This window comes from Somniosus microcephalus, chromosome 17, assembly GCF_052327205.1.
Source record: "Somniosus microcephalus isolate GS21.2 chromosome 17, FLI_Smic_1.0, whole genome shotgun sequence".
In the NCBI taxonomy this organism is placed as follows: Eukaryota; Metazoa; Chordata; class Chondrichthyes; order Squaliformes; family Somniosidae; genus Somniosus; species Somniosus microcephalus.
Window position 1 is genome coordinate 49,644,924 of NC_141003.1, and position 11,582 is coordinate 49,656,505.

The 11,582-nt window shown below is 45.6% G+C and overlaps 1 protein-coding gene across 1 annotated transcript; it reads right to left on the reverse strand.

Annotated features, from left to right (window-relative positions):
• Nucleotides 1-418: 418 nt before the first annotated feature.
• LOC147105704 (serine/threonine-protein kinase pim-3-like) lies at nt 419-5,314 on the reverse strand. The gene is made up of 6 exons (XM_086010313.1): nt 4,695-5,314; nt 4,300-4,406; nt 4,142-4,192; nt 3,272-3,635; nt 2,069-2,245; nt 419-1,891 (listed from the first exon to the last, which is right to left on the reverse strand). The coding sequence occupies exons 1-6, from the start codon at nt 4,780-4,782 to the stop codon at nt 1,707-1,709; spliced, it is 972 nt and encodes a 323-aa protein (XP_085866439.1). The 5' UTR covers nt 4,783-5,314; the 3' UTR covers nt 419-1,706.
• Nucleotides 5,315-11,582: the final 6,268 nt, after the last annotated feature.

An 11,582-nucleotide genomic window follows, 5' to 3' on the forward strand; every position in this document is an offset into this window, starting at 1 on the left:
ATCATTTAACTCCTATTTAGATCCTGGATCTTAAAAGGTTTTGAAGGATACCAATGGGAGTCTGGATATTGATTTTCAATCCACAACTTAGGGTATATTTTTGAAGTGTCAAATTAGATTTAGTGGATACATTCATGACTATTTTCTTTTCCAATCAGAGATCAGGAATCTTGTGTGCCTGCATTCTTGCAAGTCAGGGTTAAAAGTGAAGCGACTTGTGCAGCTTCAGTTTACTTGAATTTCTGCTTTTTTTTTAATGTATATATAAATTTTCCAAATTAGATAGTTGGGTTTTCGGCAAGTGCTGTTGTGTTTAGTTTTAGTAGTGATAGAAACAGATGACAGTGCATAAATTGCACATGTAGTTAACAATTGAAGAACACCTTCATTCATTTGTTATTCAATAACAACACACAACTTATGTACAAAAAGTGAACTTTAATTGAAATGCTTGTATAAAAAAATATGTTCTCCATCCATCATTTATTTCACAGCTAAATTGAAAAAACTCCCAAATCCAAGCTGCATAAATGCAACTAGATCTAGTGCACAAAACACAGCTATTGAAATAAATTAAAAAGGTCGACTGCCACTCTACCTTCCTAAGCCAACGATGGAGACTGTACAACTTCAATAATTTAAAACCTTTCAAACAGTATTATTACTTTACACTTCTAATACAAACAGTCATGAAGAACCTTGGTGGTACACCAAGTTAAAGGAAAATAAAATCCATCTATTGCCCTTTTAAAAAGGGTAGCTTTTGGACACAAGCTTCCATTCACCTTCCAACTAGCATGACAAGCCACTGAAACCTGCACGGTATTTAAAAATGCAGAAAAAAAAACACAGGAATGCAGAAATATACCATAGACTAACCAAATAGGTGCCATGGAAGCAGAACAGCAGTGTTGGAAATTTTTTTCTAAAATAAATTAAACAAATAAATAGCCACATGAAATTTGTGGACAGTCTAACTTTAGAATACAAATAAATAAAAACAAGATTATAATACATAATGAAACATAATTTACATTTCATACAATATACAGTCTTGAAAGTGTCCTTGAATTGCATTGATTGTGCATACAACCATGCCCCGACATGCCTTGGCCACAGAAATAAAAAACTCGCAGGTTGATGGAAGCGGAGAGGACTCCAAAAAAAAAAAAAAAAAAAAAAAAGGGCCTTCTGCCTAGTGGTTGCGATGACTAGAAAAAAAGAAAAACCAACATTGCTGGCAGACAAAGTTCTTGACATCCCTGTACACACCCTTAGTTGTGCAGGCTGAAGTATTTTGAGCAGCAGAAATAGAAGGGGAACAAAGTGTGTTCAAGTATTCCATCACCAGTGAATTAAAGCAGCTTTCAAAAGGCACTCAGAAAGCAAAGAACATTTAGTCCAGGCTCTATGAGAGCAGAGTTTGCATTGTTTGGAGGTCACTTTTTGCTAAAAAATAAAGGTCAGTCATTGCTAAGTACTGGCCTGCTTTTCCCAAACTCCAATGTTCCCAAAAGAAAACAAAAATAATTAGTTCAGAGCAGTAACCAGCAGTCGGATTTCTCCCCCCACCCCCCCAACCCACCCACCACCCCAGAGGACTGGATGTCAAATCAACTATCATCCCCTCCCACGTCAAGCTGGTGGCACCACCACAGGGTCCTTTAGTGTATAGCTCCCCTCCTGCTGCGTGGCGTTTTGATATTTCACAGACTCTCCTTGCTTGAACTTGTGCTTGAGGGCTCGTGGCCTAGGCTTAGCAGCCTGATATCACAGTCTTCAGTTTTAACCACTTCTGCCTTTCGCATCCAAGCATGATCAAAGATCTGTTCGAGCATGGGTCTCTCAGAAGGCCTCAATGCAAGGCACCACTTGATCAGATGCTGACATTCTGGAAAAAAAACCATACAATTAGCCAATGTTTAAAAACATCAGTTTTAATTTAGTACATTTCCTATATTACAACAGTACACTTCAAAAGTACTTAATTGGCTGTAAAGCACTTTGGGATGTCCTAAAAAAGGTGCTACATTAATGGGAGTTTTTTTGTACATCAAACTTCACTTACCAGAAGAAATTCTCCTCCTGAAATACACTTGACCACGCAAGATTTCTTCATCCTGTTCGAATGGGATATCCCCACACACCATGTCATATAGCAGCACTCCCAAAGACCACACTGTTGCTGATCTGCCATGGTATCTATGGTAACGGATCCACTCTGGAGGGCTGTATACTCTTGTGCCTAGAAATAACAATCTCATTCAAAAACGGATTTCAACTCGAAAGGCATTTGGAAAGCTAATTACAGACTAGAATTTCTGAAGCGATTTAGGTCTTCAAACACCCATTATATATTAAAAAAACACAACAGACTGGTTGCTCTGCGGATCAACTCCCTGCAGTGAGTCAGTCAGCTGACTCCTTTGTTTACAAACGTAAGGAAGCCCTCACATGGTGGGATTCCGCACAGCAGGGAGAAAACGAGAGAGCCTACTGCAACTGAGCAAGTGGGGAGGGGAGGGGTGCAAGAAACAGAGAGAAGGAGGGGAGAGAAAAAAGAGGGAAAGAAAGGAGGAAAGCGGGAAAGGAAAAAAGGAGGGAATGAAAAAGGAAATAGAAGAAGGAACGAAAGAAATGAGAGAGGGAAGAGCGAGCGCAGCTCCTGGCTCAGGGACATGGGGAGAAGCGCTCACACTGCGCCGATTGATCAGTCGCGACTCCGGGGAGCTCGGAAGCCGGCCAGCGGCAGGCAGGCAGCCAGCCCGCCCGCTGAAAACAGCCGGCGCCAGGTTTTCAGGGACACGGAGCGACGCTGTTCCGAGCTTTGAATTACTCGGTGCGTGGTTGGCCATGGAGTGTGTGGCGGGGAGGAGCCAGGTCTTGGAAACCACACAAGCGAGGAGACAGCAAGGGAGGGGTTAAACACGGGAAGGGCTCGAGTTTCACAACAAGGTACTGTATGTCGAAGGAAGAATCGCCCGGCTGATGGAAATCGCTGAAAGGGTTGGAGTTCAGCCCGCAAGATATGCAGCTGGGGCTTTCTAACTAGATCCAAAAAACCTGGCAAAGCCAGAATGTGATTATCCCCAAAAAACAAATGGAGGATCTCCACCCATTAACGATGGGAAGGGCAAGTTGGTTCAGAAAGGCAGCATTTTAAAACAAATTAAAAAACAAGGCAGAAATAACCTCAGTACACATTGATCACAAAGACTGTTGTCATATACATAAAATAATTTGCTTCCAGAAGCCCCGAATGGTGCATTACCGTCAAAATCGGTGTAGACGGTGTCCTTGAGCAGCGCCCCCGAGCCGAAGTCGATGAGCTTGAGCTCCCCGGAGCGCAGATCCACCAGCAGGTTCTCGTCTTTAATGTCCCGGTGAACCACGCCGCAGTTGTAGCAATGCCGCACCGCCTCCAGCACCTGCCTGAAAAAGACCCGGGCCAGCTCCTCCTCCAGGGCCCCCTTCTCGGTGATAAAATCAAACAGGTCCTTGACCAGCTCCGGCCGCTCCAAGATCAGCAAGAAGCCATCGCCCCGCTCGTACCAATCCAGCATTTTAATGACCCCTCGAAAGCCTCCGGCCACCTTCTTCAGCAGCACGATCTCCAGAGGCACAAGGCTGCCGTTCTACAGAAACGAACAAAGGGGGAGGGGGAAATACATAAATAAACAGTGTGCAAAAACTGCGGCTACAAACACCAAGTAACTGACCTCCCCCAAAAAGACATGCAATCAAAACACTACAACGTGTCCTAGTGTCGTTACTAGGAAAATGTCAGTGTTCCCATTAAAGTACTACATGTACTATTACAAACACTCCCTAAAACTTCGCTCAGTATTTCCAACATTTGCCCCTTTGATCTGCACTGTAAAAGTGTTGGCAGCAACGCTATCCTTCAAAATTAATGGGATTTCCCGCCCCTCTCCCATAAGAGCTGTGGAAGCCGACTTTACAGCTGCCCAGCTTTTAATTGATTCAAAGAAACTAGTGTTACATCTGCGGAGAAATGCGCAGGCTACTAAAAACTACTGATTTAGAAAGTATCATATGCAACCAATATATTCCGAAGTACATCAAAGACTAGCTCGATTCCAAGGTTAAATAACCAGGGGGGCTGAATGCGATTACTTACCAGCGAGCCCCACTCGGTCACTCGCTCTCTGGCTACATGTTTGACAGCAACCTAGAAAGAAAGCGCAGTAATAGTTAGTTGGTGAGACGAGGGGGAAAAAGGGGGCAGCTAACAATTTTTTTTTCAATGCAACACTGAAGAATAGGAAAGACACTCACCGGGAGCCCATCGTTGAGCCGCACACCACTGTAGACTGTGCCGAAACCACCACTGCCCAGCACTGCCCCGATCTGATAGACTTTCTCGAAAGGCTCCCGCTCCTTCACTACACGGGGCGGGGAAAAAATAAGGAATATTTTACTAACAAAAAAAAAATTCCGCATTCAACTTTTATTTCAATCCCTCGAAACAGGCACTAGTCAAGAATACTGCCAACTCCCGCGTAATTTACAACACAACAAACCACAACCCGTTCCCCAACACAGCGCATCAAAACATTGAGCGCTACGACTAATGCACCATTCCCCAAACAACCGTGTGGTATAAATACAGCGACACACTCTTGGATATAAACATCAAAATCAGCCGGGGTGGGTGAAACCAGAGCTCGTACCTTGTTGTAACTGGATCTTAACCGGCAAATCCATGCTGGTTGGGCTGCAAATGTGAGCAAACGATCCGATCTTCTTGGACAGCAGCATCGCAAAGTCAAATTCCGCCGTTCAAATCCTTCTCCAGCAGACAAATTAAAATGCAACAGCAGCAAAAAAAAATTGCGCTAATTGAAGACGCTCGGTAATTCTCCGCACTCACTCCGAAAGGCTTTTTTTTTTGCAAGGTGAGTAAATCCAGGTGTAGTGTATGTTTTTTTCTCTCTTCGGTCTACACACACTGTGCCGCTCCCTGGTTGCAGTTGATGAAAGTCAGCAGCTCATTGCCTTGCACTCGCTTCTTGCAGCGTTTCTAATCTAAATGAGGACAAACCAACTTCTCAACTCCTATAGAGAAGAGCGGTAGGGGCGGATCGCTGGGACTGAGGAATCAATCCGCTTAATTACAAACCCTCACTTGTCTAATCACCCGCTCTGGGGAAGGAGGCGGGGGGTTTTGCAAACTGTGCAATGCAGCATCAGCAGCATCTACATCCACCCCTTTTTGCTTTGCTGCACGTGGGGCGTGGTCTCTGGAGCGGTTCCCGGGGCCAGCAGGAGCCGCGCACTCCTTTTCGGTAGTACGAGACGTGCGGGGTTACAGTGTCTGAGCACGGCGCGCCGCGGCCCCTCGCAGTGCTGAATCTAAATGAAAAGCCGGCTCATTTGCATAGCGTGGGGATCCCGTCCAATCGGCGCGCCGCCTTTCACACATTGCTGGCGGCTGCGGCCAATGGCCGAGAGGCTCATTTGAATGCGACCAATGGAAAGCGCCAAGCGCGGCTGTCAATCATCGAGCGAACGGACCCCAGAAAGATCCGGCTGTTGGCGGGAAATCCAGGGCGCTTGTTTTATTTATTAAATTTTTTTTTGCTTTACAAATCCGTCTGATATATTTTATTTTTTGGGGTATATTTTATGATGTACAAAATTACACGCAAATCACAAATTGCAAATCCTACAACTGTTTCCCTGCTGCGACAGAGGAGTTATTGGTCTGCAGGTTAACTGCTGCTCCTCGGCGAATATGCTATTTTTTTTCTACAGGAAGACACGTTAAAAGAGGCCGAAAGATAAAAATGAAACGACTTGCAAATGGTTGCATTTCCCCTAATGGGTGCAACATGAAAGGAAAGGGGCGCAGTTGACGCAGCGCTGCAGACGGAGTGGCTGTCCCGGATTCCCCTCCCCCGGTTCGCTCTGACCTGCTTTGCCCGGCAGCGGCTGGTTAGAAATTAAACAGGTTGCTGTAGAGAATCACCAGAGGGCGCTGTGCAAAGCAAAACAGCTGGGAGAGCGGATCCTGCGGCCAGTCAAGTTCACATTGCATAGGATTACATAGGATATACAGCACAGAAACAGGCCATTCGGCCCAACCAGTCCAAATGCTGCACTCCCGCCTCCTCCCATCCTTCCTCATCTATCACCTGACCCCTCTATTCCCTTCCTTATCTAACCGCCCCTTAAATGCATCCGTACTATTCGCTTCAACCGCTCCCTGTGGTGGCGAGTTCCACATTTTCACCACTCTCCTGAGTAAAGAAGTTTCTTCTGAATTCCCTATGCTGTTTGTTTTCTTTTGAAAGGTGCCTCTATTCTTTTCATTGAACCCAATGCCCCTCCGTCCCTTCAAATATCATTTTAGAATTAAGTCTGACCATGCATTATTTCAATTTTTAAAGTCAGTGGGGTTCCCCTTTCCTGACTGTAAAAGGTCAATTTTTTGGCTGCTCGTCAGTCATCCTTTCAGTTCAGATGCATGTTTTATTGGCCGAGACTGGGGGAAGGGGGCGTGCGGGGGGCGGTGGAGTTGTTTTTACAGTGTCACGATAAAAGAATTGTTACAAGGTTTCACAGTAAAAATGTATACAGGTGTCAGCTCCCTGAGGGTGGGAGGGTTCAGTGTCAAACGCAATCGGTATCCCCCAACTCCCCCTCCAGAAATCAATCAGATTAGTTTGGTTGTATATCCTGTTGACTGCGCTGTAACAATAGTACCCCCCCATCCCCATCGGCATCACTGGATTTTGAAATTGAAAGGCAGCTTTTAAGTACATATCTTTGACCAACATAATTACATAAAATTTCACTTAGTCACTGCCTGTTATTGCTCTGAATACTCCCTACCCCGGACGGAATCTGTATTGCTGGCTTGTTGATTGCTGTCAGGATGCATGTGTCTCACTTTCTAAAGGATATTTTCAGCACCTCACTGAACAACTACCAAAGTGGATTTTTTTGAATTCCATGCATAAACTATGGAGTAATTTGTGCTTGAATATGTAGCTTGTGATAGAAGTTTGTATTTTGTACATTAACGTTCTAAAAGATTAATTATATTCAGTGGTCTGGCTGAAGAAATCACCCATTAATGTTCATTTCTGACACTTGGCAGCCCTACAACATTGCCACTCCAAAAGTATGAGGTGCAATATGATGAGTTGGGCAAGCTGCACAGAGTTGTATTTTTCCCTAATCCAAGTTGGCACATAACATACCTGCAAAGTAGCTCACCTAGCAGCCTGCCAAAGGATTTATGATGCTTGTAAGTTGTGCAACCAACCCCTGGGGAGGAGGGTCAATGGTAAGAGTAGGTGAGTTTGAATGGCAGGTTTCGCAAGGATTCTTAACTATAAGCTTCTGTTCAGGAGGCAAGACTTCTGCTATTAATTGTGCTTGCAGTGAGCACTGGCATTATTGGGGATTTTTATGGTAAATAAACCAAAACACTACACAGTATCACCACAGATCCTGTGGCCAGCATGGAATTTACTCTTTTAATCATCCTCAAATTTAAATCTGTGCAATTTGTTCCTTCCCCATCTCTTAAAGTCTTCCTGCAGTTATTCAATAGTGTTCATTATGCGCATGCGTATACATGCACAAAAAATAAAGTGCAAGAGTCATCCTTCTGCGGACCAGTAATATAACCAGGACAGTGCCTCACTCCATCCATACAGATTGTACATCAGGTCTCAGTATTTAGTTTGAATGTTGAGAAAAATTAGTTCAAAGTATGCCTTTGTTTTACTAAGTATGTATATGGAGGATACATACTTGGAATTTGTTATGAAAAGAATCCATTTGACGTGTGAAACTAAAAACAGAAAACGCTGGAAACACTCACCAAGTCAGACAGCATCTGTGAAGAGAGCGGACAAGATGCCTCGAATATGGACCCTTCCTCAGAAAATCTGATTAAGGGTCCATACCCGAAAATCTTGTTTGTTTTAGATTTCCAGCATGTGCGGCATTGTGCATTTTGTTCATTTGACAAGTGGTTTGACCACACATTCCTTGTGTGACAGATCAAGATTGTGCTCAGATAGTCTAGACAAATCAACTAAAGGTTCTGCACCATCAGCCATGGATGTGTTATTGTGTTGTACTATAATTATAATTTTACACTGACATTGTTTATTTATTAAAGAAGTATATTAAGTGCAGCATTTCAACTATCAGCAAAATTTTTGCCTATTTCAGCATGATTAACCGTAACAAATGTAAATAATATCTGTTGTGTTAATTTTAGTTCACATGGAGATTTGTCGCGAACTACATATTTAAGAGACCATAATATCTTGCTTTAAAAATAACTTTCAAAATAGAACCTGTCAGTTGTAGTTAAGCCTGTCTTTTTGGGGGGTGGGAGCTGTCTTCAATATTGCAGCCGCCGTGGAGTTTACTGTAATATTTCTGACCAATTTAAAACTTTGGGCTTACATCACGCTGGGATAACAAACAGGTGGGGACTGTCACCAGACAAGTTTGATGGTCTCGATGCCTTTTTCTCATTCCACAGATTCTTAAAATTTACATTCTAATCATAGTGACGCAGCTGTCGTCCTTAATGACAGTCCTCACGAGTGCAGGAGAACCCTGATTGCAGGAGCTGTGCTGTGTTTAAAAATCCATGCACTAAGCACGACAACACTGATGTCAACACCCGCTAGTGTCGCCACTTACACACAAGTCAAAAAGGTCGACAGGTCACCCAACTGACTTTAGGTTGTTTCACTGTTCACATTTAAGCCACTTTATTTAAGCCATTTTCTATGGCAGTGTCATGCCAGACACCCCCGGCGAGTGGAAGCTAGAATATGGTCTCTAAATACTGGATCGACATCCAGCTGGGTACTTGCATCCGGATGGAATACCCACTGGCTCAGTGGTAATATTGCCGTTTCTGAGGCAGAGAGGCTGGGTTCAGGCCTCACTCCAGACAGCCCCGGCGAGTGGAGACTGGACGCGGCTCTAAATAGTGAGTTGAAGTCCAGCGGGGGTACTTGTGTCCGATAGGTGCCAGTGCCCCCGCCCATTGTAAAGAGTAGGTGGGCTCTTTACCATTGGTTGCAACCCACCTGGGAGAAGTTACTTCTGAGATAAACCGCGAGGAAGGAAACGGGAAACCACCTCCTTAGTAAGTGGCTCAAGAATCTCATGTGTGAGACTTGAGTTAGAACCAGCCCTGCAAAACCAAGGTGCCGGGGCCAGTGGCACTAACATGGCAATTAACACAATATAAAAGTGGCCAAAGACATTTGACCCAAAGAATGACAGCACCATGCGACAGATAACAAGTGTGTTTTTCAGCAAGTTGCTGTTAGTCTTTCGAATTGTAATGTCAATCGCAGAGACACTCTATATTACTTTCTTATACATTTTAGCAATATTTATGACTATCGGTTTAAACAATTAGAACTAGAGGTTCTGTATTTCCTGTGCACTACTTATTGTACTGACTGATGAAAAGAGTTTATGCAAAGATTGGTGTGAATGGTTGCAAGTATTACCATTTCTATAGTGTGATGGGCTTACCCGCCCTCCATAATGAGGTGAGACTGGGTTAACAAGCTGTGAATGGAGTTGCTGATGTTTTTACTCCGGTATCAGTCTCATCCCATCATCCCTATTTAGAACATTGCTCCACTGAGATTTATTTCTGTGGAAGCCTAATTTTGCTGAAGCAACTTGCAATTCTAATTGTTCATTACATTTTTCAATCCTTCTGGCAATTTAGTAATGAGTGAAAATATGGGTTGAGTCAATGATAATTCAGGAAAGTTAAAAGTGCTGTTATGTGTTCTTTAAAAAAAAGTTTAAATGTCTTCTCTTTGGTAAGCTTTTTGCCCAGTTTCTTACATATAACCCCTCCTATTGTTGGGGTACAATTCAGTAGCACCAGTAACTCAGCCAAGTAGCCATTCATCATGTATGATCCCAGACAGTGGGGGGAATTTTAACCCCAGGATTGGACAGCCCTCTGACCATTCCAATCTCCCACCGATCTCCCCCACCCCCCAGGCCTCCATCCTCCCACCACGAGGCTTCCGATCTCCCTCCGACCTTCCTCCCGAGGCCTCTGATCCCTCCTCCAGCCCCCGATACCCCCTCCAGCCCCCAATTGCCTTCATGGCCTCACCCCTCCAGCCCTAATCCTCCTCCGGCCCGATCCTCCTCCAGCCCCCCGACCACCCCACCCCACCCCATCCCCAATCCTCCTCCGGCCCGATCTTCCTCCAGCCCCCAACCACCCACCCCCCACCCCAATCCTCCTCTGGACCTGATCCTCCTTCGGCCCCCTGACCACCCCTGCCCCCCGATCCTCCTCTGGCCCTCGACCACACCCCCAATCTTCCTCAGACCCGGAACCTCCAGCCCCGACCCCTTCCTCCCTCCTCTCTGTGGCCGAGTGCCGCAAGCCTACCTGCCCGACAGCCTGCCAGCCTCTCTATCTGGTTGGCTGTGGGCGGGACACAGAGATTGAAAATGCTAATCAGGCCCTGCCATTAAATTCGGCAGGGCCTGCGGAAACCCATTCTTTCATACTACTCCTGTGCAGCGCCTTGGGACGTTTTACTATGTTAAAGACGCTACATAAATACATGTTGTTGTAAAAAAACTTTTTTTCTTCCTTTCTGATGTCAAGGATTGCAAGCTTCATCAACTCTTGAACACCAACGCCCCTCTGGAACCTTCTTCCCCTTCACTTTCCTCTGACCCCCCCCTTCTCCCAATCTCACCCCCTGCCGCGTTTTCACTATCCCCTCTGACCTTCCCCTCTCTGACCCCAAACGATCAGCCCTCAGCAAAGGCCTGAGCTTCATCCCCTTACACCCCCACCTCAATTAATTTCGAGCTTGGCACGATGCTGAGCTCTTTTTCCGCCGCCTTCGTCTCCGTGCCCACTTCTCTGGCCAGGAGCCTTCCCCCCGCACAGCTGACCCTTTCTCCCGCTTTCAGAATTCTCGTTCTACCTGGACCCCTCCCTCTGGCCTCTTACCCTCTCTAGATCTTTTCATCGCTAACTGCCGGCGTGACATCGGCCGTCTCCATTTCTCTGCTCCCCTCACTCACTCCAACCTACCTCCCTCTGAACTTGCAGCACTCCATTCTCTCAGATCCAACTCTGACATTGTCATTAAACCTGCTGACAAGGGTGGTGCTGTTGTTGTTTGGCGAACCGACCTCTACCTAGCGGAAGCTGAACACCAACTCTCCGACACCTCCTCCTACCTCCACCTGGACCATGACCCCACTACCGAACATCAAACCACCGTTTCCAAGACTGTCACTGACCTCATCTCCTCTGGAGATCTTCCCCCCAACGGCCACCAACCTCATAGTCCCCCAACCCCGCACAGCCCACTTTTACCTCCTTCCCAAGGTCCACAAACAGGACTGCCCTGGTAGACCCATCATTTCAGCCTGTTCTTGCCCCACGGAACTTATCTCTTCCTATCTCAACTCTATCTTTTCTCCCCTTGTCCAGTCTCTTCCCACCTACATCCGTGACTCTTCGGACGCCCTCCACCACTTTAACAGTTTCCAGTTTCCTGGCTCCAACCGCT

Bases quoted from the DNA above. Each gene is read 5' to 3' on its own strand.
- LOC147105704 (XM_086010313.1), bottom strand. From the start codon at position 4,782: ATGCTGCTGTCCAAGAAGATCGGATCGTTTGCTCACATTTGCAGCCCA. The intron at 2,246-3,271 runs GTAATGCACCAT...TGTTATTTCTAG, and splicing joins CGTCTACACCGATTTTGACG to GCACAAGAGTATACAGCCCT. The intron at 1,892-2,068 runs GTAAGTGAAGTT...TTTTTTTTCCAG, and splicing joins CAGGAGGAGAATTTCTTCTG to AATGTCAGCATCTGATCAAG.